Source organism: Microplitis mediator, chromosome 8 (assembly GCF_029852145.1).
Source record: "Microplitis mediator isolate UGA2020A chromosome 8, iyMicMedi2.1, whole genome shotgun sequence".
Lineage (NCBI taxonomy): Eukaryota > Metazoa > Arthropoda > Insecta > Hymenoptera > Braconidae > Microplitis > Microplitis mediator.
This window is the reverse complement of record NC_079976.1, coordinates 10,498,021-10,521,024: the sequence shown is the minus strand read 5'-3', so window position 1 is coordinate 10,521,024 and position 23,004 is coordinate 10,498,021. Positions and strand designations below refer to the sequence as shown.

Genomic DNA, 23,004 nt, shown 5'->3' with positions numbered 1-23,004 from the left:
TTTGCTTAATTCGAAAATACAATATATTGAGAATATACTATGAAAATTTCAAACTAACGAAGTAGAAACGAAGTTGCAACGAGTTTTCAAGAGTGCCTCATAGTTGCGCGCCGAAGGTTACTGTAACTTTAAACGCATTTATCTCGAAACAACATTTTTAGTCAGCCCGGGTCATAACTTTTTTTCTACTCAACCTATTGGTCTGAAACTTGAACTGGTTATTCTACACACTTGTAATTCTCACCGGAACTAGGATTAATTTTTTTCACCCCTAACTTTCCATTTTACAACCCTTTTTATGCGGAAAAAATGACTTTTTTTCTAAGTTCGCCATTTTGTTATTTTTCGATAAAATTTCATAATCCTAGTTCTGAGCAGAATGACATGTCTATAGATTAAGACTAATCAAGAATTTTTAATTTCGGGTGTCTTCAAAAGTCAATATCACCCGGGCCATCCACGCGCTTTTTTTTGAAGCGTAAACTTCAAACGATAATAATAATAATAAATTATTCAATTTCCTCAAGAAAATTATTTTTTGTTACCTTAAGATGTAAGTAAAAACATTAAAAATGCAAAACTTTTCATTTGTTCCTTCTAAAAAAAAAGGCCCCTAAAAAAAGCATGAAAAACGGCCCGAGTTACCAGACTACTACCTTAGATATTTATTAATATATAAATAATTAAAACAAATAAATTTAATCAGGCATTTAATTAATAAATACGTTGATAACAAATAACATGATATTTAAAAAAAATATCACGTCAAATTGCACTCAGTTACAATTTACATACAGTATAAATAAATAATGAAAAACGTGGAATAAAAAATGTTTGTTGTTGTTGATGTTGTTTTCTTCTTCTATAAATGTTAAATTATAAAATCCCAATCATGTTCCACGATACAATTGTTGCATGGTATCAAGTAAACAATAAATAACACGCTCTGCATGTTATCTAGTCCATATGTCAGCCATCCAATCATCACTCAATTCATCGTAAGGCAGTACTTTTAAATTTCTAAGTGCCTCCAGGTAAAATGTTAGCTCAGATATTACGACACCGTGCTGTGGACCCCCGTTATTAACAATATTCATTTTAAATAATTGTTCCCGGAGTTTTTCTTTGAATGAATTGTTAACGGTGCGATACAGCGACTGGACATCTGATGCTGGTAATATTCCTGAAACTGCTTCGTGTAGTTTAACCAAGTGTCTGTAATTAATAAGATAATTCATTCATTGTTAATCAAGTTTTTAAAAACTAATCGTTAGAGATGTGCGAATAATTTGAATTTACGAACTATTCAAAATGTTCGAATTATTTGTCAGTTTTCGAATTATTCTAATAGTTCTAAGCATTGATGAATTTTTGAATTATTTAATAAAGTCGAAGTATTTTAAAATTCTTTATTTATTCAGAAAATTTGAATTGTTTGTTAATTTTCTTATTATCCGAGAGTTTTCGAATTAGTCGAAAAATTCGAATTATTTTTTTAAATTCGAACTTTTTTAAAATTTTGAATTATTCAAAAAATCTAAATTATTTTAATAATTTTTTTATAATTAATTACAAGTTAGATAAAAATTTAATTTTCGAAAATTTAAATTCCATTCGAATAATATGGAAATTTATGAATAATTCGAAGAATTCAAAAGCTTACGAATATTTCAAACTCTTCGAAAATTTTGAATCAAATAATAATATTCGATTTAATTCAAACACTCTTCGCACATCTATACTAATGGTCGAATTATTTATGAAGATAAAGTACCTAGAAATATTACGAAATGATTGTGAAGGTACTGGAGGACGCGCATCCCAAATAGATATTTGACCGCCGACTAAATTGTCAACAATAGTCAATATTTTACCCTCTATTTCACGAATATGAGCACGTACATCGCGTTCAACGCTATCTAGTAATGCTACACCACCAGTTCCACCAACGGAACCACCTAGTCCAGTTGGCCCGCGAGTAGAATTCGCTAATTCTGTAATTTAAATTAAAGTTCTTTTGGCATTAATCATCTTTATTTATCTTATTGGGTGGTAATTATTAACGTACCTTGAAAATGTGATTTAACAAAAGGCATACACCATAATAAAAGCTTTAAGCTACGACTGGCAAGTACTAGAATTGTACTAGTGATTGTTTTCAATCCGGCCGCTTGCATCGCACCGGCACCCAGTACCAATTGACAACAACGCGAATTGTAATGACGAAGTAATTCTGCTAAGTAACGTCCAATACTTCCAGATAACACTTGTAATTCTGTAGCTATACTGTTAATTTCATACAATTTATTTCATAAATTCATTTTTGGGTTAAAGTAAAAGCTGAGAGATTTTTTGCTTCAACTCAGGCGCTAATTGATTAATTTTTATTTTTAATTATCAGTTAAGGAGTCAAAGAAGTTGACTTCATTATAGTCAAAAAATTCAAATTCACGGTAGCAAAATAAAAATTTCGGTTTCGTAATAAAATCTTTTTTTTTCTCTTCCTCCAGAGACTAGAGTTAGTGGGAAATTAAATTTATCAAAACTTAATGATCGGAGTCTGAGTTAACAGCGATAAAAAAATGCGGGATCTTTCGTAGCTTCTGAGGGATACAAGTTAATAATTGATTAAACTTACCAACAATACTCATTAATCATCTGTACAAGCATAATTACAGTACTGACCACAGCAAATTGTTCATTATCAATAGTTAAAAAATTTTTTACATCACCAAGTCCACTGGTACGTTCATTAAAATAATTAAAACTACTATTTTTAATCGACGATAATTCTTTGGGAAATTTTTTAAATTCAAACACGCGGTCTATCAACAACTGAAAGTCTACTGGTACATCAGCTTGCTTCCACATTTCGCTGTCTAATAGTTGACTTAGTTTTTGTTTCCTTTCATTATGGAAACGCTGGACAAATTTACTTGCGTGTACCTAATTAATAAGAAGACATTAATCACACGCTGTGTTATGAATATCGATTAATCACAAATAATCAATTCCTTCGTAGCATTGTCTTAAGTAACTGGAGAAAAGTACTTCGGCAAGTCTGATACGAAAGATTTAAACAAGACTTTAAGAACTTGGATTTCATAGGTATGCTTCTGTAGATTTCATCAAGTCTTACTTAAGATTCTTTCTAAAAACTTGTGGAAATCTGTAGAAACAGTCGACAATAATTCCTAACCAAAATGTCTACTATAAAAATTTTAGGTGAGAGTTGCTGCAGAATTGCTAATGATATTGAGTTTCTTTTTTTAAAATTGCTCGTTGCTTAAATTTAGTACTTAGCAAACCCAGTGGTCATCATTAAAATTAAAAGTGCAAAAAATGATTAATGTTATCACTCGATAGAATTAAATCAAACATTAAGTGAGCACCACTGAATTAACTATACTAATGCTGAATACACGGCTCAGGAAGTAAGGGTAGTATTCTGCCAGATATGTTAAGCAATTCTGAAACAAGTCCGACCTAATGGGTCTTACACAAGTATCTTAGTCATGCATTGCAACAGACTTATTGAAGACATCTTTCGAAAATATCTTAAACTTCTTCAAGATTGACCATGCAGACTTGATTATGACTTAAGGTCATTCTCAGACAGTGCCCCCGATTTTTAAAAAATTTTTAATGACTTTCAATTGTAATTACCGCATTAAAATTTTGATAATTAATCAAACAAAGTCTAAGCGTTAATCTAAAAAATGGTAACGCAGTTACGATTTCACCGAGACATAGATTTTTAAATAAATTATTGGGAGTTAAGCGAAATTTGTTAAATAAATTTCAGTAAAATCTTCATGTCAACATTATAATTTTGAATGTCAAATTTTTCAGGCTAAAATTTATTTACAAAGTTTCGTTTAACTCCTACTTGATAACAGCTGTGAACAATATTTTTAAAAATCTATATCTCGGCGAAATAGTAACTGCGTTGTACTTTTTTTGAATTTATACTTTATTTGCGTTGCCATTGAATATTTTTAAAAAGTGGAGGACACTGTCTGAGAATGCTCTTAAGATACAGATTTACATAAAACTCCCTTAAGAATGCTACTAAGGACTTGATTAATAAAACTCTATACAAGTTTATTAATCACTTAAAAAACTTACTTTGAAGGCAGAACGCAGCGCAGTAGATTGTTTGCCGCATATTAATTCACACGTATCTGTAAACTCATCAATAATACTTGCCAGCTGACAAACTTGAGCAACGTTTGCACCCCGATCACTCAGCCACGAATTATCATCTTTAATAGCCGTCTGTATCACCTCTTTGTCATTACTGACATTTAATTTATTACTAGTGTTATTAATAACCGCAGATTCTTTACTACCGTCAGCAATAATTCTTTCACGATCATTTACTGATACCGATGGCGAAAGTAATTGGCTTGCTAATCTTTCATGACAGTAATCGCATATTGTTGACAACATATCATTAAGTTTATTTTTTACCCGTAAATATTCGTCGGTTGTTAATAATTTATCTATATTGTTCCTATCTACATTATCACTTGATAAGGATGCTGTTTCACGCATTACTTCATGCACAGCCTAAAAAAAATTATTATCAATTAGTTAATGATACTCTTACTATTAATTTTTTATGTAATTGTTAACATTAATGGCATTAAATATGACAATTAATAATAAATATCATGATAATTAATGATATTTTTCTAATTAATGATGATTTTAATGACAATTTTTTATACTAAGGTCATAAAATAACGATCACTATGATAATTTTGTTAATTAATGATAATTTTAATGAAAGTCGATATCAATTAATGATATTAGAGTTGATAGTTGAAGATTTTAGTGATATTTTCGTCGGACGATAATTATTTTAATGATAATTAATTACATTAATAGAATGAAATGATAATTTTCAAGGGGATTCAACGGTTTCCGAGGCGCAGCCAAATTACCGCAAATTTTTGTAAAACTCGACGCAATAAGACTTTTTTAAAGAATAAAATTTTTCGATATCTCGCTTAGTTTTTGGGAAAAATGGATTTCGATAAAAATGAGATTTTTTCAGAAAAGTGACAAATTTCATAGATTTTAATATCTTAAATGTTTTTGTATTTTTTTCCGGAAAGTACACTTGAAGACGAAAATTTTGGAAAAAAAAAACGTTTGAATTAGTCCATTTTTGCAGAAGTTATAACTTTCTGAAAAAAAGTTATTTCGTCGAGTTCTACAAGAACTTGCAGTAATTTGGTGGTGCCACGGTAACCGTAGACTTCCATTTTCAATAATATTCTAGTCGATTAATTGAAGTCGATAGCCGAGAATTATAATATTTTTGGCACTCTATAAAAATAACGATAACAAGTCATGATATTGCTGTAAATTAATGACACTAGAATCATTAAGTGATGATCAAAATGATATTTCTATCGACAAATGATAAGAAGATAATTACAATGACATTTCTATTAATGAAAGATCTTAAAGTCGATAAATTATGACAATAAAAACAATTTATAGTATGGGACTCAATACGTAATTTTTGTAATCATATTTATGTGAATGAATCATTAAAGTGATGACAAATACTGATATGTCTGCCAATAAATTAAAAAAAAAAATAACATGAATATCCACTAATAACAAATATTAAGATATTTAATGCCATTGAAAATGATTAATATCAGACACTAATAATAAAAATAATAAACACACCTTTATACGAAATAATAAACTTGTTAACGATTGAATAGTACTTGACAACAATGTTAAACGTTCAGCTAATGACAAACCAGTAACTTCTAATGCAGCAGCCTGTTGATCACTACAACAATCACTATCAGCAAGTGCTTCAATAATACGTTGTTTAGTAACAGCCCGTATCGTCGTTATACTTTCTTCTTTATACGTATCAATAAATTTAAAATGCTTCTGTCTTAGCAATCCTGATATTATTGATATCAATTTATCCTATAAAATTACCAAGAAATAAATAAAAACACAACCTTATCTTAACCTTAATCATTTATTAGAAGTCTGAAAACCCCAACGTCAACTTTAGAGTAAAATTTGAATGAGACCGCGTTTAAATTACGACCTGTCGCGTCACACAGTACTAGTTACAGGTCCCAACAAATTAATTATGTCATTGCGTCTTATATTAATTATTTTATTTTAATTTTTAGTGTCTAAAACTGGCCCTAAATTTCGATATTATAAAAATCAAACTTTAGCCAAAAATGATCAAAATTAAAAGTTATGAATTTATGATACTGAAATATGAGTGTAAATGTAGCAGACAACAGACAAATTTAAAATTATAAATAAATAGAGTAACTAATTAATAAAATAAAATTTTAAAAAATCGCGCATTTAAAAAATTTTGAAACTAATAAGTGCATTTTTTATAAACATTATTTTTTAAATTATTTACTCTATTTATTTATAATTTTAAATTTGTCTGACGTCTGCTACATTCACACTGATACTGAAATTAGTCGACGTCTAATAATTTTTGGATTTTTTTAAAATCGATAAATTAAAAAAAAAAATATTCCAGAAAATTGCACTGGTGGTTTTTTAAATTTTCTACATATGCATATTTTTAGTTTTTTTTTTTAAATTAAATTGTTGAAAAAAGTTCTGAAATTTATCAAATATTTGCTAAGTTCAGGATCATTATGAATTTTTGAATGAAAAATTTTATTTTTTCTGATTTATAAGTTTTAATAATTCTTCACAGATCTTCAAATGAATTTTATACTTCAAAACCATGTGCGTTTTATTTTTTCTATATCAAATATTGGCTAAGAGTTTTTCATAGTCAAAATAATGCGAACAATCAGTTCCAGAAAGTTCGAAAGTTGTCTGGAGTCTATATGATCTTATTTAGGAAATGTGCGAGTTTTCAGAGGTATAAGTGATTATAATTTATTACTAATAATATTTACCGCATCAAGAACAGAATAATCATTAGTTAATGGTCGATTTAAATCAGCAGTTGAGTAACGTTGAAATTCGGTAAACAACATTTTGTCAACCAACTTCTCCATTTCTGTTAATTGTGAACTTAAATGACGAAAGCTTTGGATTCCATTGAGTTCTTGATGCAAAATTTCTTGGGTCGTTGATATCAAATCAAGTGCTGCTACATAGTCAGGAGTGGAAAGAAGTAACTGGATCATTGGCTGGCTCTGATGGACAGTCGCTATCAGTTTTAATTTTTCGTAAACCAGTAGCCTATTAACGCGAGCTCTTTCTAGCCTAGTTCAACATACAATCATTAGTATCAATCATTCTCTGATAAAGCCTTCAAACTTACCTCAGGATATTTAATGAATCAATAACAAAACTCTTATCAATATCTTTTATATTTTTCCTCAGCGCCTTGCAAATGTTTATAGTCTGGGTCAATTGTTCCATCAAGACATCATGAGAAGTCATTGCATGAAAAAATGCTTGTGATTTACTGGCAACCTGTTCAGCAATTCTGACCTCAACAATATCTAAATAATGGCTCAGTTTTTCCTGATAGCACCTGACTTGTACCATCACATCATTGGTGGTCATTCTTCCCGCCTTCTCATTATAATTATCCAGTAATAATCCGTCCTTGGTAAAAGGAAATACATTTTCAAAAGTATCCCGACTAGATAAATCTAAATTTGGATTACGAAAAATACTAGGAATTGTTGAAAAATCAAACTCGTCACGTTCTTGGCATGAATTTATTGAAGAAGAGGCAGTTGAAGACGTTGACTTTATTGAATTTATTGAAGTTATTGATCGACTAGAATGTCGTCGGTATCGACGGCCAATTTTTTTCAAGTAGCTATCAAAATAATTAATCGTAACTTCTGGCGGTAAATACATACTTTTTGGAATGTGAACATGATCAGTAAAACTATCACCCCAGGTCTTGGTTAAAAAGTTACCCTGCTTGCCTTTTTTAGGGTCATTTAGTACCGCGGGTAGATTCTGTACCGCGGAATAAACTGTCCACGTTGGCAGAGACTGAGACTGAGACATTGAGCTGGAAGTGAAGGAACAAGTTGATGATGATGCTGTCAACTGGCCATTTTTATGCTGCAATTGTTGGGTTGCCGCGTGTTTCGCTGCATGTGCTATGTAGTCATTGTCCGAAACACCCTCCAATGGGAGACTTGAACATACGGAATTGTATCCATAGTGGCAGACAAATGACCCGCCTTCTTTCGAACAATGCGACTCTTTCAAATGTCTGTAAATTTTTATATGTTTATATTTCAATACGTTTTTCTGGCTTACAAGAGATTTAAATATTCACTTACTTGACAAAGTCTCCAGTCTTCTTGAATACTAGGTTAGGACAGAACTCACAGGTCAATGCTGTCAAGTTGTTGTTTAGTTGCTCGGATGTTATTTTAACTAATTTTGCCATTTTTTGTTCTAATAATCTGGATCCGCTGGCGTTGGATTATTTAGATAATAATTGCCGTTTAAATTCATGGTGATGTTAGAGATGTAGATCAAGTGTCATATTTTTTTTTTTTTATTATAGAGCTGGAGAGTAATTATCGATAACACACATACTCTACACCTGATAATGATAATAAAGATTTAGGTAGGAACGGAAGGGGTAACATCGACGAGGAGCGAGGAGTTGTAGGGGGTAGGGATGTCATGTGGCGATGACGTCATGGAGGGGATTGGCTGATAGTTGATCTGAGTTCCGACAGAGCTGGATTTTAAGATGAATCATGTGACAGTTCTAGGAAATAAATTCAAGCGCAAAATATTGTTTTTTTTCTAAGAAACTAGACGGTGGATCATATTAAAATTTTAAGAATACATAGATAAAGTACTTATTTATATGTATACTACGTTTTAAATCTTAAAGTTGGAAAACCCTTTTTACATTAGATTCGCTCGAACTTCCTTGTCAAATAATTTAGCAGACAAGGATGTGAAATAAATTTTTTTTTATTGCACGACTCTTAATGCAAAGTATTAGAGTGTGCTGTACGATCGAAAAATTCAGTTTGCCTCTTTTTCGCTACTATTTTAACTGTTTTTCTCTTGTTAGTCCACGGAACTTAACTAAGTTACACGTCATCGAATAGAGAATTTAATAAGGATTAATTTTATTACTTATAAAGACCAATTTGATGTATTAAATAATTAAAGAAACATCAAAATGTAAACAAAAATTTTCCCGTCAAGCAGTAGAAAAAGTGTCCGTAACCTGTAAACACAAAAACTCGAGAAAAAGGCCATTATTTGGATTAATTTTTTTTTTTAAAGATTATTTTAGGGCCGAAAAAGAAGTGTGTCATAAATGACCATCAAATTCGGCCCCGTTTAATAATAATTAATAAAAAAAGCTTAACTAATTATGTATATCTATACATGTTTTTTACATATACTTTCGTCACACCAGTCGCGCCTGCGCGAAAAAATGCATCTGACTATTTTTCGGAGCGAAATTTGAATTTCTAGTGTAATAGAAAGGAAAAAACAAAAAAAATTGTCCTTGAAACTTTTATCGTACATTTTTCTTATTTTTTTTTTTGAAAATGAGCATTAAGAGTCGTGCAATTTTGAATTTACCAAACTTTTCTTTAATTATTATTATTTTTCAAAAACTTGAGACTCGATTTATTTAATTAGGAAAAAAATTTCACAATTAATTTACTTGTAAATATTTTTAATAACCAAAAATAAAAAAAAAATACAATTGTAAATTATAATAAAAAGTAAAAAAATCTCAAAAAAATAAATAAAATAAAAATATAAAATTTTTAAAGATTGTGATTTTGGAACGGTCGTCGTAGAGCTACGGGTGCACTTATGATTGAGTTTAAAAAATTATTGTTATTGTTATTATTGTTATTATTGTTGTGATTATTGGAAACTCGGGATTGGTGATTTTGTTGATGGCTACGTTGTACTTCGAGTGCAAGTAATTTTTGTCGCTTCTCTTCCATAAGACTTTCGCGGTGTTTATGAATGTAGTCATGTACATTAGGCAATCCCATTATTACGACTGCTGATACTCCTGATCGATACATATTCATATCTGTTGCTTCATACCTGAAAAAAAATTTTTTTTTAATCAGTAAAATTTAATTCAAAAGGAAAATTATAATTTTTTAATTTTTATTAAATGAAATTTTATAAAATTTTCATTGAAAATAATTTTCATTTTTAAATATTTTCCTAAAATCAACGTTTTTAATTTTTATTGAATGAAATTTGGTAAAATTTTCAGTAGAAAAAAAGTTATTGTTTTAAAATTTTCTTAAAATATAAAAAACTTGTTTAAATATAATTTTATAATTTCATTACGAAGAAAACTTTTATTCAAATAAAAATAAAAAATTTTTAAATTATTAATAGAAAACTTAGAAATTGGAAAAATAAAATAAATAAATTTACCATTCATTAGTAGCTTCATCATAACATTCAACATGAAAAGTAGTTGTAACTCCATTATAACCACCGATTGCAAAAATCATGTCATCAATAACTTCAATAGCAAAATTACTCCTAGGGTTATACATATCTGGTATATGAGTCCATGTATCAGTTGCTGGAGTATATTTTTCACAGCTACACATTCTTGATATCCCATTAAATCCACCTTTCATTCATTGAAAATCGATTGCTCAATGAATTTATCAATTACTCAGTAATTCATATGATTAATTAATTAAATTATTTATATATTTATTAATTCCATAACTACCTATTACATAAATGCAACCGTGATAAGCAATACACGATAGTCCACTTCTCCAGGACTTCATTGGTGCAATCATTGTCCATTGATTTGTATCAGGATCATAATATTCAGCAGAATTGGTACATTCGTGACCATCAAATCCACCAGTTATCCAAATTTTATCTTTAAATTTATTTAAATTACAATAAATGTTATATATTTTAATTATTATCTCTTCTAGATTATTAAGAGAATAAAGAAAAATTTGTTCCAGCCATATCTCTGTGATAGAATTAGTTATTATTCAATTTAGTATCATTGTAAAGGTCTTGAGTTTAATTTGGATTTTTCCATAGTTTCAGATGTTTTTATTAAATTGTTAGTTCAATGTGTTAGGTTTTAAAAATAATTATTAATATATATAAATTTCAAACTAGAAGATGTCGATACGATATTTGAAAATTATTGATATTAAAATTTTTAATACACATCCAAAAAATTAAAGGAACAAAAAAATTTTAGAAATTTTTTAGTGACTTTTGGAAGACTGTATTTTCGTGAAAAATGGTCGTATCGAAAAATTAAAAAAAAGCAATTTAAAGCTTGAAATCTTTAGTTTGAAGATCTTCTAGCAAAAAATTTTTTTGAGTCATGATTATTGCGTAATTATAAGAAATAGCTCGAGACAAAAATTTTCTAAATTTTTTAATTTCGTTTTTTGGAGCCATGGTAATTTAAGCGTAGCTTTAGAAACTTAAACAAATTCCCCACAAGTCTTATTGTCGCTTTTAAAAAGAAAAATATTGTTCCATCCTCAATAGTTATACATTGATTTTCTTAAAAAAAATTTTCCCGGACCGTAGACCCAAACAATTTAGAAAATTTTTGTCTCAAGATATTTCGTATAATTATGCAATAACAATGACTCAAAAAATTTTTTTGGTAGAAGATCTCTAAACTAAAGATTTCAAGCTTCAAATTTTTTTTTAATTCTTCACGAAAATACGGCCTTCTAAAATTTGCTAAAATATTTTAAAAATTTTTTTGTTCCTTTCATTTTTTGGATGAATGTATTTTGGGATTAGATGCTCAATTTTTTTGTATCAGTTAATGTCATCACTTTTTTGATACTCTCAAAATTTAATTAGTTTTTTTTATCTTTTATCATGGTTGAGATATTTTAGAAAAAAATCCATATCAAACGACTAATAAAGAAAAATTAGAGTGTAAGTAAATTTTTTTAAGAATTTCATGTTAATATATAATTATCGAAATCCATAAGTTTCCGAATTTATCAAAAAATTTGTCTTATTAAACTAAAATGATAATAAAAATAAAGCAAATATCTGAGAGTATATTGGTAAGACCTTAATAAACAATTAAATTTAAATCATATTTAATAAATTTGATAGTAATACTCGGGCAGTCATGTAGTAACTGCAAATTGCTCGTTATTACTATTATTTTAATTATATAATTATCATTTTTGTTACAGAGCATTTAAAAAATTTCCCGGATTAATTATTAACGCGCATTCGCAAAATTGGCGCATGCGCACTAATTCCAACAATGGCGTCGCGCGGCAAGTCAGTAGTTCGAGGTAACGGTCATTATAATTGAAGTATTTGGTTGTAATGTTGATATTTAATTACAAGTATTTTATTAAAAAATTTTGATTTAATTAGTTTTTAATTGCTGAGTTAATAAGTGATTAATTGCGTGAGTAATGAGTTTTTGAGTGAGTTTCGGGTTTAAAAAAAATTTTTAGTTGCTAAATGTTGATTCCGCTGCAGGCATGGTAAGTACGGTCACTAAAAATACCAGCATTAAAAAAAATTTTTCTTATAAATTAATATATGAAAGTGGATCTCTTTTACTTGTGACAATTAATGAATAATGAGATGAATAAAAAATTACTATTTAAAGTAGCAGCACTAGCATCAGAACGCTGTACATTCATAGTCCCAATTAATGACCACTGGTTGTCTCGATAATTGTAACGTTCAGCGGTTTTGAATCTTTCTAATCCATCACTTCCACCCATCACATAAATTATATCATTTAATACCGCGATACTGACATAACATCTAGAACAATACCAATAAAATTTTAACATCAGTAAAATTAATTAAAATTAATCATAAATTAAAAGTTAAAAAAAATACCTCCTTAAATTCATTGGAGCAATTTCCCGCCAAACTTTAGTCACTGCATTGAAACACCTGCAGCTATTTAAATAGTCGACTCCATTGAACCCTCCGACAATGTACATATTGAACCCAATTACTGCAGCTCCATGATAAGCTCGTCCACCAGTTGGATCAACTTCCAATACCTAGATTCCAATCATCAATCATCAATAACTATAATAACTGATACTTAATAGGATTTCAAGTCAATATAACTTCCTCTCTAAATATGAATTAGTAAAATCCTAATTAATTCATGTAGTGCCTCATTTTGTCCCTTGTACACTGCTTTTAATTTTCTCTTATCTAAACAGTTTCACTCGAGAAAGTCAGTAAAAATTAATTGATTTGTAGGTAAGTCATTTTATCACTATTAAATTATTATTTTTAACAATCGATCATTAAAAATCTAACGGATTTACTCAGTGACTTAATTTTTCCCTAATTGAATCAGTTAAAATTATTTTTATTATCATTTCAATAAGAATAAACTAACTGTGTATCCTCAGAATCCATGTTATTAAACATTAATATCATTTGCAATTTATTTATTAACTATTTTTAACTTGCACTTTAAATATTTCTCAATAACTCATTATTCATTCAAATATTTGTGGTTATTAATTTGTTTTTACAGTCGCCTCTCTCTATGTGGCCACTCTGAAAATGTCCGTTTCTCTGATTTCAACGTTCTCCCGCAATGGACAGTCATTAATTTTTTAATACCCTCTGTATATGTCCGCAACAAATATTTTATCTCGCTCTCTTCAAGTGTCCGAATACAAATTTAATTAATTAAAATAAGAAATTAACAATATACGAATAAAGGAAATTTAATCAATGAGCCATGTGTTAGCTTCCACAATTCTTTAGATACAACATAACACAAAGTTTTTTTTTTTTTGTAATTCTTAATGTACCTACACTGATAGAAGGATTTCTTAGCATTAAAAAATATTTCTTAGTATTTAAAAAATGGTTTCTTAAATACTAAGAAATCCTTCTATCAGTGTAAAGATCGGAAAGTTTTCGCGTAACGAAAATAAAAAAACGAAATGAAAAGTAAAAAATCTACTGGACCTAGATTTCTGAAATGTTTTGCATCAATGCTAGTATGTCAGCCGAAAATTTCAGGCCACCCCTAAGCTTGGGAACTACTCCTTGTCACCCTTAATTAGTCAAATTGCATAGATTTTTTTCATTTTTGTTGCGTGGAAAACGTTCCGATCTTCAGGAACATTAATTTGACTGCTTAAAGGTGACTTTAAGTGGTAATTGGGGTGGCTGCAATTTTCGGTATACTAGTATCTATGTAAAACATTTCAAAAATCTTGATCCAATAGATTTTTTACTTTTCATTTCGTTTTTTTTATTTTCGTTCCGAAAAACGTTCTGATCTTCAGTTACATAATTTTTGCACAAGATTCAAAATTTCAAGCTGTTCATAAGTATCTACAGCAAGACTCACAGGTATATAAAAACTTAGACAACTATAACACTAGTGGTCTGATTTTCACAAAATTTCCATAAGATCATTATATGGACATATCACAGAAACAAACAGTGATCTTTAGTGATTCAATTAATAATAGATTAAACTAATTAAATTAGTAAGTAATCGACTAATTCTTAGTGGTATACTTATAGTACAGTGAAAATACACTAATTCATTTTTAAAGAGAGTTTATAATCTAAATATAGCTAAAAATACCGGAATCCATCTATCAGCACGCGTATCATAAGTTTCCATCAAACTAGTCGCACTGTTGCCTCTCCAGCCGCCAAAAGCGAATAAAATTTCATGTGGGACTCGCGGCCTCGCTATTTCCGGAGTATCCAGTTCTCCATCTTTCTGCGTAATCATTTCCAAGTCATACAAAAACGTCAAAGTTTCAATAATGATTGGCCTGCATTCTTCAAAACCCGTAACGTAAGGATGGTCTTTGACTTTCTCCAGAAAATATTGAGTGTCAAGTAGTCCCAGTCTTATTGTCTTCATCAAATCTTTTATATATTTCTTCCGTTCATCAGGATTATGATTAATCCAACGTAAAACGAATTCCCAAACAACTTCTTCGCTTTTAACATTAAGCTCGTCTGTTGCTATCAGCGGACGAATTTCGTCTATTGATAAGTGAATTATTTCTTCACTTTTAACCGCAACCTATTAATGAATCAATAAATTAAGTAATAATTCAATAAATAAATAAATTTATTTATTGGTTTCATTTTATTACCTCAACAAAATGTCTCATTACAAAGGTATGAGCATCGACTTCTAGCGGTTGGCAAAAATGTTCCCGCGCAAATCTAAGCACGCCGATGCAATTTTCAGGTGTTAAATTGTCACGCAAATAACTATGACATAAATCGAGGATACCAAATATACACAAATAATTTGCTGTTACAAGTAATTGACAAACATTCTCGTGATTAACGTCCAAAGAACGGAGATACGCGTACTCGAGCAATAAATTCATCATTTCGCTCTGTACTCCGGGTACTAAGACATCGGTTTTTTCTTGAGAATATAAACTTGTTGTGAATAATGTCCTTTAATTAATTATCTTTTTTAATTTATTTATTTCTTTATAATTCAATTAAGTTATAATTTATTTAAAAAATTCAATTATTAGACTATTTTATACAAAACTTGAAAATTCATCAGCAGGTTCAGATTATGATTTTTAAACCAAAAAAAATTTAGTTCAAAAATTTCAGTAGCAGGACCACTGTCCATAATGGGCCATTCATTTTAATTAAAATTATAGTTGGGATTTAATTTTTTTTTTGATGATTTTGTAATATAATGACCCAGAAATTTTTAATTTTGAAAAAAATGACAAATTTGTTTTGTAGAAAATTTAAAATCTTCAAAAAAGTAATAAAATAATAAAAATTAAATTTTTGTGAAATTTATACTGAGTTAAACATTTTTTTCGAGTATTTTTATAAAAAAAGGTGACATTTTTTTTTATCATTTTTTGTCTACATGAGTATTATAGCCCAGACTTTAAACCATTATAATTAAATTTTTTTATTACAATAAAGTAATTTGAATGAAAATAACAGTATTTACAAAACATTCTCCGTTAATTAGTTTTATCAGCTGCTTTAATTGCAAAATAATTTTTAAAAACATTAATAAATAAATACCTAAAATAAGTACTGCATGCAGATAAAATAGCTCGGTGTATTGGAAAAACTCCTCCATCTTCAAGCCGAATTATTGCGTCGCAAAATAAATTATTTAGCCTCAAATCGTACAACGATTGCATTGCCTGTGTGCTCATACATCGACCGCCATATGTCGCCAATAAACCCGATGACAGTTCACTTTTATCATTAGAATTTAAATTTAATTTATTCTTATCCATCTTTTATTTTTTCTCAACCTTCAAATCTAAAAATCGCTCATAATTTTTCTAGTTATAAAAATTTTTTTTTTCACACTCGTCAGCATATTTAAATGAATTTAAAACTTATTCTTTTATTAATTATTTTTATAGATTTATTTTTTATTTAAAAAAATAATAATTATTTATAAAATTTTATAATTACACTAATAATTTACAAAACATTTTTTGACAGTCATTAAGTCGTTGCACAATTATTCACTTGTTTATGAATATATATATTAGGGTGGCAATATTTTTTCGACTTTTTTTTTGTTTTGGAGCTCACATAAAAAAATGTTAATTTTAAGTATTTGAAGACTCCTCTTCGATTTTGAACTCAATCAAAAATTTTCTAGAGGCCGCTCAAAAATTTTTAAACTTTTGAAAATCAACGGACATCCATTTTTTTCGTCAAAATTTTTGATTTCTTACTAGTTTAATCCTTGCTGTGTAGGCCGTTGACAAACGTACCCAAATTTCAAGCCAAAATTTTAACATTTAAAAGTCGATCAATATTATCGAAAATAAATTTATCGAATTTGTTAATAGTTTTAAGCGAACTCTAAATATTAATATATTAAGACTTGATCTTGTTATCTCTATTGTTTTATAGTGTAATGAAGAAATTTTGACCACAAGCATAATTTAAATTGAAAAACAATGAACACTTACAATTAGACAAGGTGGCCTCTAAATTTTAAAGATAAAATTCTCTGAACTTTACAAGTTTTTCAGTTTAATAATATTTAAATTTCCTGGCTATAGCATATGATAATATTTATTTATTTCTATAGAGAATTAAAAAGAAAAATAGTCTACGGTGATACAACAAATAATCAATTCGATAAATTTATTTTCAAAAATATTCACCGACCTTTAAGCATTAATATTTTGACTTGAAATTTGGGTATGTTTCTCTATGGTCTACACAGAAAAAATTGGACTAGCCCAAGTAACGCACTTGATTTTGGGACATCTATAAGATATAAGTATTGAGGCTGTTTTTTGACCTATCGATAAGGCACCAAAATGTTGACAAAGCGATCAGAAATTTATGTCATAAAAATATCTGCTGATAAGACTTAATACAAGTGACAACAAAATATAAATTACAAATAATCATCGAAAAAGTCTTTTAAACGATTTTGTAATTGAAATGACTTTTTTAGGACGGAAAAAAGAATGCAAATTTCCTATGACCTCTAGGACCAACATTTGTATGTCTTATTTACATAAAAAAATTTGGCTTTGAGACAAAACAAAATTTGTCTCGTCCTTTTAAAAGATATCTTTATAACATCTTAAAGATGTCTCTGTGCTTCTTGGGAGTGAAGATCCGAAGATTTAAAAAAAAAAAAAAAAAATTGGTTTTAGTTTATTTTCGCAATTTTATGAAATCCTGAGCCACCGATAGAAAATTTTGTAATGACTTGAAATTTGGAAGGGAGTCTTAAAATATTTCAAACTATTATTTGAAATGAACTTTAAAAAATAAAAAAAGTCGAAAAAATATTGCCACCTTAGTATATATAATATTATTACAAATAAATTATAAACATTGTAAATATTTTTTTTCTTTAAAATCATCATTTCCTTGTTTAAAATTATTAATATCATTATTTTCTTTACGTAAATAATAATAATTATCATGGCAAATAGCAACACGTCTGCATAAATTAAGATTATTATCTAAAATACTATTAGAAAATAAATTAAATTTAAATAACGTATTGCATGGATATTGATTATTATTATTATGATAATTATTATTATTATGATCCTTAGCTGAAAAATTGTCTGCAACCTCAAAATGTTTTTTTTTATCCTCATAATTAAATAACCTGAGAGTCCAATTAACGACAGTAAAAGTTACGGCATTAGAAGGAAAAGCGCGTAAAATAGTTGAATTTAGCCCGCGAAATAGACAACGTACCCCGTCATCCTTGAGTGATTTATTAAAACAGTCGATAATGTTTTTGTACCGGCCATTTTGATCAGCTTGAATGCGTGACTTGATAACGTCTATTGGATAAGTGAAGATCCAGGATGCGGTGCCGGCAAGTCCACCAGCGATAAGCATGTGGAGGGTTGTGGTTTCTTTGTTTGTTATTTCATTGATATTGTTTGAGGTCAAGCTAAAATTTATGTAAATATCCCGGGTAAGGGCCTCGTATGTAGCGAAATATAAACCCAGACTGGGGACATCTCGGAAAGTTGTTATCCAGAAACCCCGAAAGATACCGCGGATACCGTGATTACGAAAAATGTCTTTGAGACATGATACTGGACCTGAATACGTTGGGTTAGAGCTATCTTGAAGCTGCAGGCGCATTTTCGCTAACTCGAGGGGGGATGTAACGGGCGATTGGGCCAGGCCTGCTATGGCGCCCGCTAAAAAATGCGAGCTCAGGTTTTGTGGGTCTTTTATTATGAATTTTTGGCATTGAGCGTAGACACCAAATAAAATGGCGTTTATTGCTGCTACTCCGGCTAATGGTGAAGATAATCCTCTGTAGAATCCGGTGATCTAAATTAAATTTTAGATTCTTGAATATTGTTATTTGGAAATTTAAGAAACAGATTTTTTTTTTCAAGTTTTTGCATTTTTTAGATCATTGAGATCGTAAGAGGTCGTTTGATATTCAATTTTGAAATTTGGGGTAAAATGGAAAAAAGAATTAACAAGGGAGGCAGAATGGGTCACTATTGAAAATAAATTTTAAAAAAATTTTTTTAAATGAAATTTCTTGCTTGTAACGAGACGGAAGTATGGTAAAATAAAGGAAATTTGGTGACAAATTGAAATTTTTTTCCGTTATTTTTACATCATTTTTTAAAATGCTAAAAAATTAAAAGTTTGACTTTTAATTGAGTGAAAATTTTTTTTAAATCAAAAATTATCAATAGACTAATAAAAAAAATAATTGAACACGAGAAAATTTTTATCGGTTAACGGGGAAATTATTCATCATTTCTTGAAAAAAAATGTAGATATCGGAATGATTTAAAATAAAAAATAAATAAAATTACCGATTCTTTGTAAAGGATGGATTGAAAACAGTGCCATGTTCCTCGATAAACTGGATTATTATAACTTTGAACTTGTAAATGGACCTTGATTGTATCCAGAGGGTATCCAACAACAAGACCCGCACACCCTGGACAAAATTTTCTAATCTCTTTCTCACTCTAGTCTTATATATTTATTAAATTATTATTTTACACGATTTAAATACTTTTAATTAATGATTTTACAAATTTAAAATATTTTTCAATACCTCCAATACAGCCGGCGACGAAATCGGTCATCGCATTGAAATCAGCAAATTTTTTTCGTTTATTTTATCAAAACACAATTCAGAACTTTCAATTACTTTTGGTAATAATTAAGTACAGTAAAATAATAGATGGATGTTTCGAGAGACATCGAGACTTACTGAACAAAACTTATGCTACTGATTTGAAATATATTATCGTCATTTCATATTATTAATGGGTTTTAATAAAGTTCTGTTGATACTGATAATGGGCAGAGTGGTGATAGAGATAGGGAGATTTTTTTTTTACTCAAAAGAGGGTCGAGAGTTCAATGGTGCAAGCAAAACATTTATTACTTTATGTATATTAATAATAAAAGGAAGAGTTTTTATTTGTTGGTTTTTTTTTTTGTTTTTTTGAAGAAGAAAAAGAAGATCTTGCTGCTTTAATAAAGATACGCGGAAAGAAAACTCCATTAAAATTTACGATGTTAACATCGTAATTTTGGACTATACTTTCATAAACGTGAATTTTCAAATGTCTTATTTTAAAATTTACTATGTAGGTTACATTTTTTATTATTTAACATGGGAAATAGAACAAAAAAAAATTACAATTCAAAAACTATATTCATCTTTCTACGCGGAGAAAAATCTTAGCTCGAAACCTATCAATTTTTATTATGCTGTCGACCAAACTTGAAGTGAAGCATCCAAAAAGTTATTATGCTCTTATAAAAGATTATTATGCCGCATCACAATTATTATAATGTATGAAAGTCATTGTTATTGAAGCTTATTGATAAGTTTCTCGCGCTTAGTGAGTTCAAAATGAAGGTTCAACGTTGTTATAGTATCCAAAATGTAACTTTGCGATAAAGCTTGATGCTTTCTTTTCCCGATCTCTTTTCTTCCTTATAGGCCGGTCATTATCGTTTGAGCTGAGTCGACTTCTGATAAACTTAAGAAGTAAACACGGTTTCATGTAGCACTATTATATTCTATTTTGTAGTAAAATAAAACCATATAGTGATGAATTATAAACACCAATCATTTTCAAGTTTTTAGTCAGCAATGAATAATGAAAAATCAACAAAAACTCCTAGGGTTTACTAAAAATTTGATCCTCGAAAGACTGAGATGAGGATCAGATATAGGGAAAAAGGGGGTAAATTTTCTATACGTCATTAAATTCGGACGGATAAAAATGCTTATCGAAATTTCTTATATAATGAGGGCTAAAATAGACCACCAAAACTGTTCATTAAATATAATTTATTAGGAAAGTTAAAGATAATAAAATTACGTTTTAAAGTTATATCGCAGCAGACTATTAAAATGATTTTTTATATTATTAGAATACAATTGTTTTATAGTTATTTGCAAATATCACACGTGTAAATAATAAAAAATATCAGTACCGAAATTTTTTGGAGGGCCCACTTTGCCCCTAATTTTTGATTTTTCAATTTTAATGGACGCAGCATAATGAAAAGAAAATAAGTATCAAGGGTCTAAAAAGAAGTAAATGCGTAAAAAAAATTAATGATATTATAATAATTTTCCTTAAGAGGCCCACTTTGCCCCCCTCTCTCCTATCTCAAGAGCGAAGAAATCGCGTTGTCATGCTTGTTGAGATTAGAGTTAATTATGGGTTCGCTTAAAAAGTCGATCACACGGGTGTTTTCTAAAGACAGACGACTTAACAAATCGTGTACATACTCAGACATGGAAAACAATTTTTTGAGTAATGATACTCTCTGGGATCATTACTATGCTTATATTTCCTTATTGTAAGTCTAAATAGGTTTTAATTACGTTTCGGATTCGTCATAGTCCAATCTAGATTGCGAATAAGTTAAAAACGGCCAATTTGAGTTTTTAATGTCCAAAACGTTCAATTTACGTTCAAACGGTTAAAAACGTGTTCAATTCATGTCTAATGTTTAGATTCGGGGACCCGGAAAAAAACAAACGGATACAAATATCGAATATCTTATCCGGCAATTAATTCTATTCGATTATTTTTAATACTCAAATTCAATGGAAATAATATTTCAATAGAATCGTGATTTTTTTTTTAATTAGAAAATTGATTTAAGACAATATTCTTTTTACTCATAGAAAGCAAAGATCATCTTGAAAAGGATTTCTGAGATTAGAAACAAACCAGGAGTCGAACCCAGATTTTCACGATAATATCCTCAAATTCATCCTCTAAAACAGTGATATGTTAAACATATACCAATAAAAATTTTACAATAGTAATAATAATAATAATAAATTTTTTAACACAGTAAAAATTAGATGACGGTAGGTCATTAATATGCTCTCTAAAAATGAAATAGTCAAATTCACTGCGAATTAGTGAATATACACTGGAAATCAGCTATAAGTATACTGGTTAAATTAGTGGTATACTTATAGCTGGAGAAAAAGTGACTATCCACTCTATCTACCGATTCCCAGTAAATTTCTCTAATTCACTTTTAGAGAGTGAGGTTTCCAAGTAGTTGATGGAAGAAAAATAAACATTCTTTCGGGGTTTCAAAAATTGCTAGAATTTGACACCCCCTTGAAGTGTCCTTTTTTCACGAAAAAATTTAAAAGGGGAATTAAGAGACATTGAAAGACATAATACGATCAAATAGTAAGGCGGAGTTTTAAATTTCACCTGAAATTGATTGTCAATTGAAAAATTGATTTTTCGGGTTTATTTCTTTTAGTCTATTTTTACGATTACCAATTTAGAATAAGGAGGGAAAATCCACATTTCGAATTTTGACTTGGGTTGCTGCAGAACTGGTTAAGATATCGGGTTTCTTTTTTTTACAATTATTCGTTGCTTAAATTCAGTACCTATAGCAAACCCAGTGATCCTCATATTTCAGATTTCCTGATTATTTAACATAAAAAATCTGTTAAATAAAATATTACAAACGACTTGTGTTGAATTAACAGATTGTCGTGTCGAAAATCAATACAAAAAATTGAACCAAATAATTTTTTAACACAAACACACAACATTTCTAATTGTATACAGACTTGACTAAGACTCAAGATACAAATTTACATAAAACTTCTTCAAGAACGTTACTAAGGAAGTTGTTGTAAGCTGTATTAATCCTTCTAGGATTGTGTAACTTTAAAAATTATTGATAAGTTAAATCTATTTTGTATATTTTCAATCTCTGTAATAGATTAAAATTTATCACAGGTCAATCAGTCAGCAAGAATCAACGAATTTTTCTAATTGACCCCTCTCAGGCAGTTTTATCTATTGAAATTTGTCAAACTAAAATCAGTTATTCATTGGTCATCCCTATACTTTCTTGTTAACTTTTATAAATTACTCATTCCTCAATTATTCCATCTTTCATAAGAAATAATAATGATTATCTAATTAAAATCATAATTTATAAACCACAACAGAATTTTTTCGTTGTCTGTCCGCCCACCACCCA

General features: G+C 29.0%; 3 protein-coding genes across 3 annotated transcripts; all 3 read right to left on the bottom strand.

The window, feature by feature from the left end:
* Positions 1 to 638: 638 nt before the first annotated feature.
* On the bottom strand, positions 639 to 8,591 carry LOC130673070 (vacuolar protein sorting-associated protein 54). The gene is made up of 9 exons (XM_057477971.1): positions 8,304 to 8,591; positions 7,316 to 8,233; positions 6,945 to 7,257; positions 5,710 to 5,964; positions 4,129 to 4,572; positions 2,639 to 2,946; positions 2,069 to 2,286; positions 1,775 to 1,994; positions 639 to 1,215 (listed from the first exon to the last, which is right to left on the bottom strand). Exons 1-9 carry the CDS (start codon positions 8,411 to 8,413, stop codon positions 954 to 956), a joined length of 3,048 nt encoding a protein of 1,015 aa, XP_057333954.1. The 5' UTR covers positions 8,414 to 8,591; the 3' UTR covers positions 639 to 953.
* Positions 8,592 to 9,669: 1,078 nt separating this feature from the next.
* On the bottom strand, positions 9,670 to 16,265 carry LOC130672694 (kelch-like protein 10). Its single transcript, XM_057477376.1, has 8 exons — positions 16,042 to 16,265; positions 15,123 to 15,438; positions 14,597 to 15,049; positions 12,862 to 13,031; positions 12,614 to 12,783; positions 10,721 to 10,879; positions 10,411 to 10,615; positions 9,670 to 10,065 (listed from the first exon to the last, which is right to left on the bottom strand). The coding sequence occupies exons 1-8, from the start codon at positions 16,260 to 16,262 to the stop codon at positions 9,774 to 9,776; spliced, it is 1,986 nt and encodes a 661-aa protein (XP_057333359.1). The 5' UTR covers positions 16,263 to 16,265; the 3' UTR covers positions 9,670 to 9,773.
* Positions 16,266 to 17,830: 1,565 nt separating this feature from the next.
* Positions 17,831 to 19,778, bottom strand: LOC130672698 (mitochondrial basic amino acids transporter-like). Its single transcript, XM_057477379.1, has 3 exons — positions 19,562 to 19,778; positions 19,314 to 19,441; positions 17,831 to 18,810 (listed from the first exon to the last, which is right to left on the bottom strand). The coding sequence occupies exons 1-3, from the start codon at positions 19,590 to 19,592 to the stop codon at positions 17,833 to 17,835; spliced, it is 1,137 nt and encodes a 378-aa protein (XP_057333362.1). The 5' UTR covers positions 19,593 to 19,778; the 3' UTR covers positions 17,831 to 17,832.
* Between the last annotated feature and the right edge of the window lie 3,226 nt (positions 19,779 to 23,004).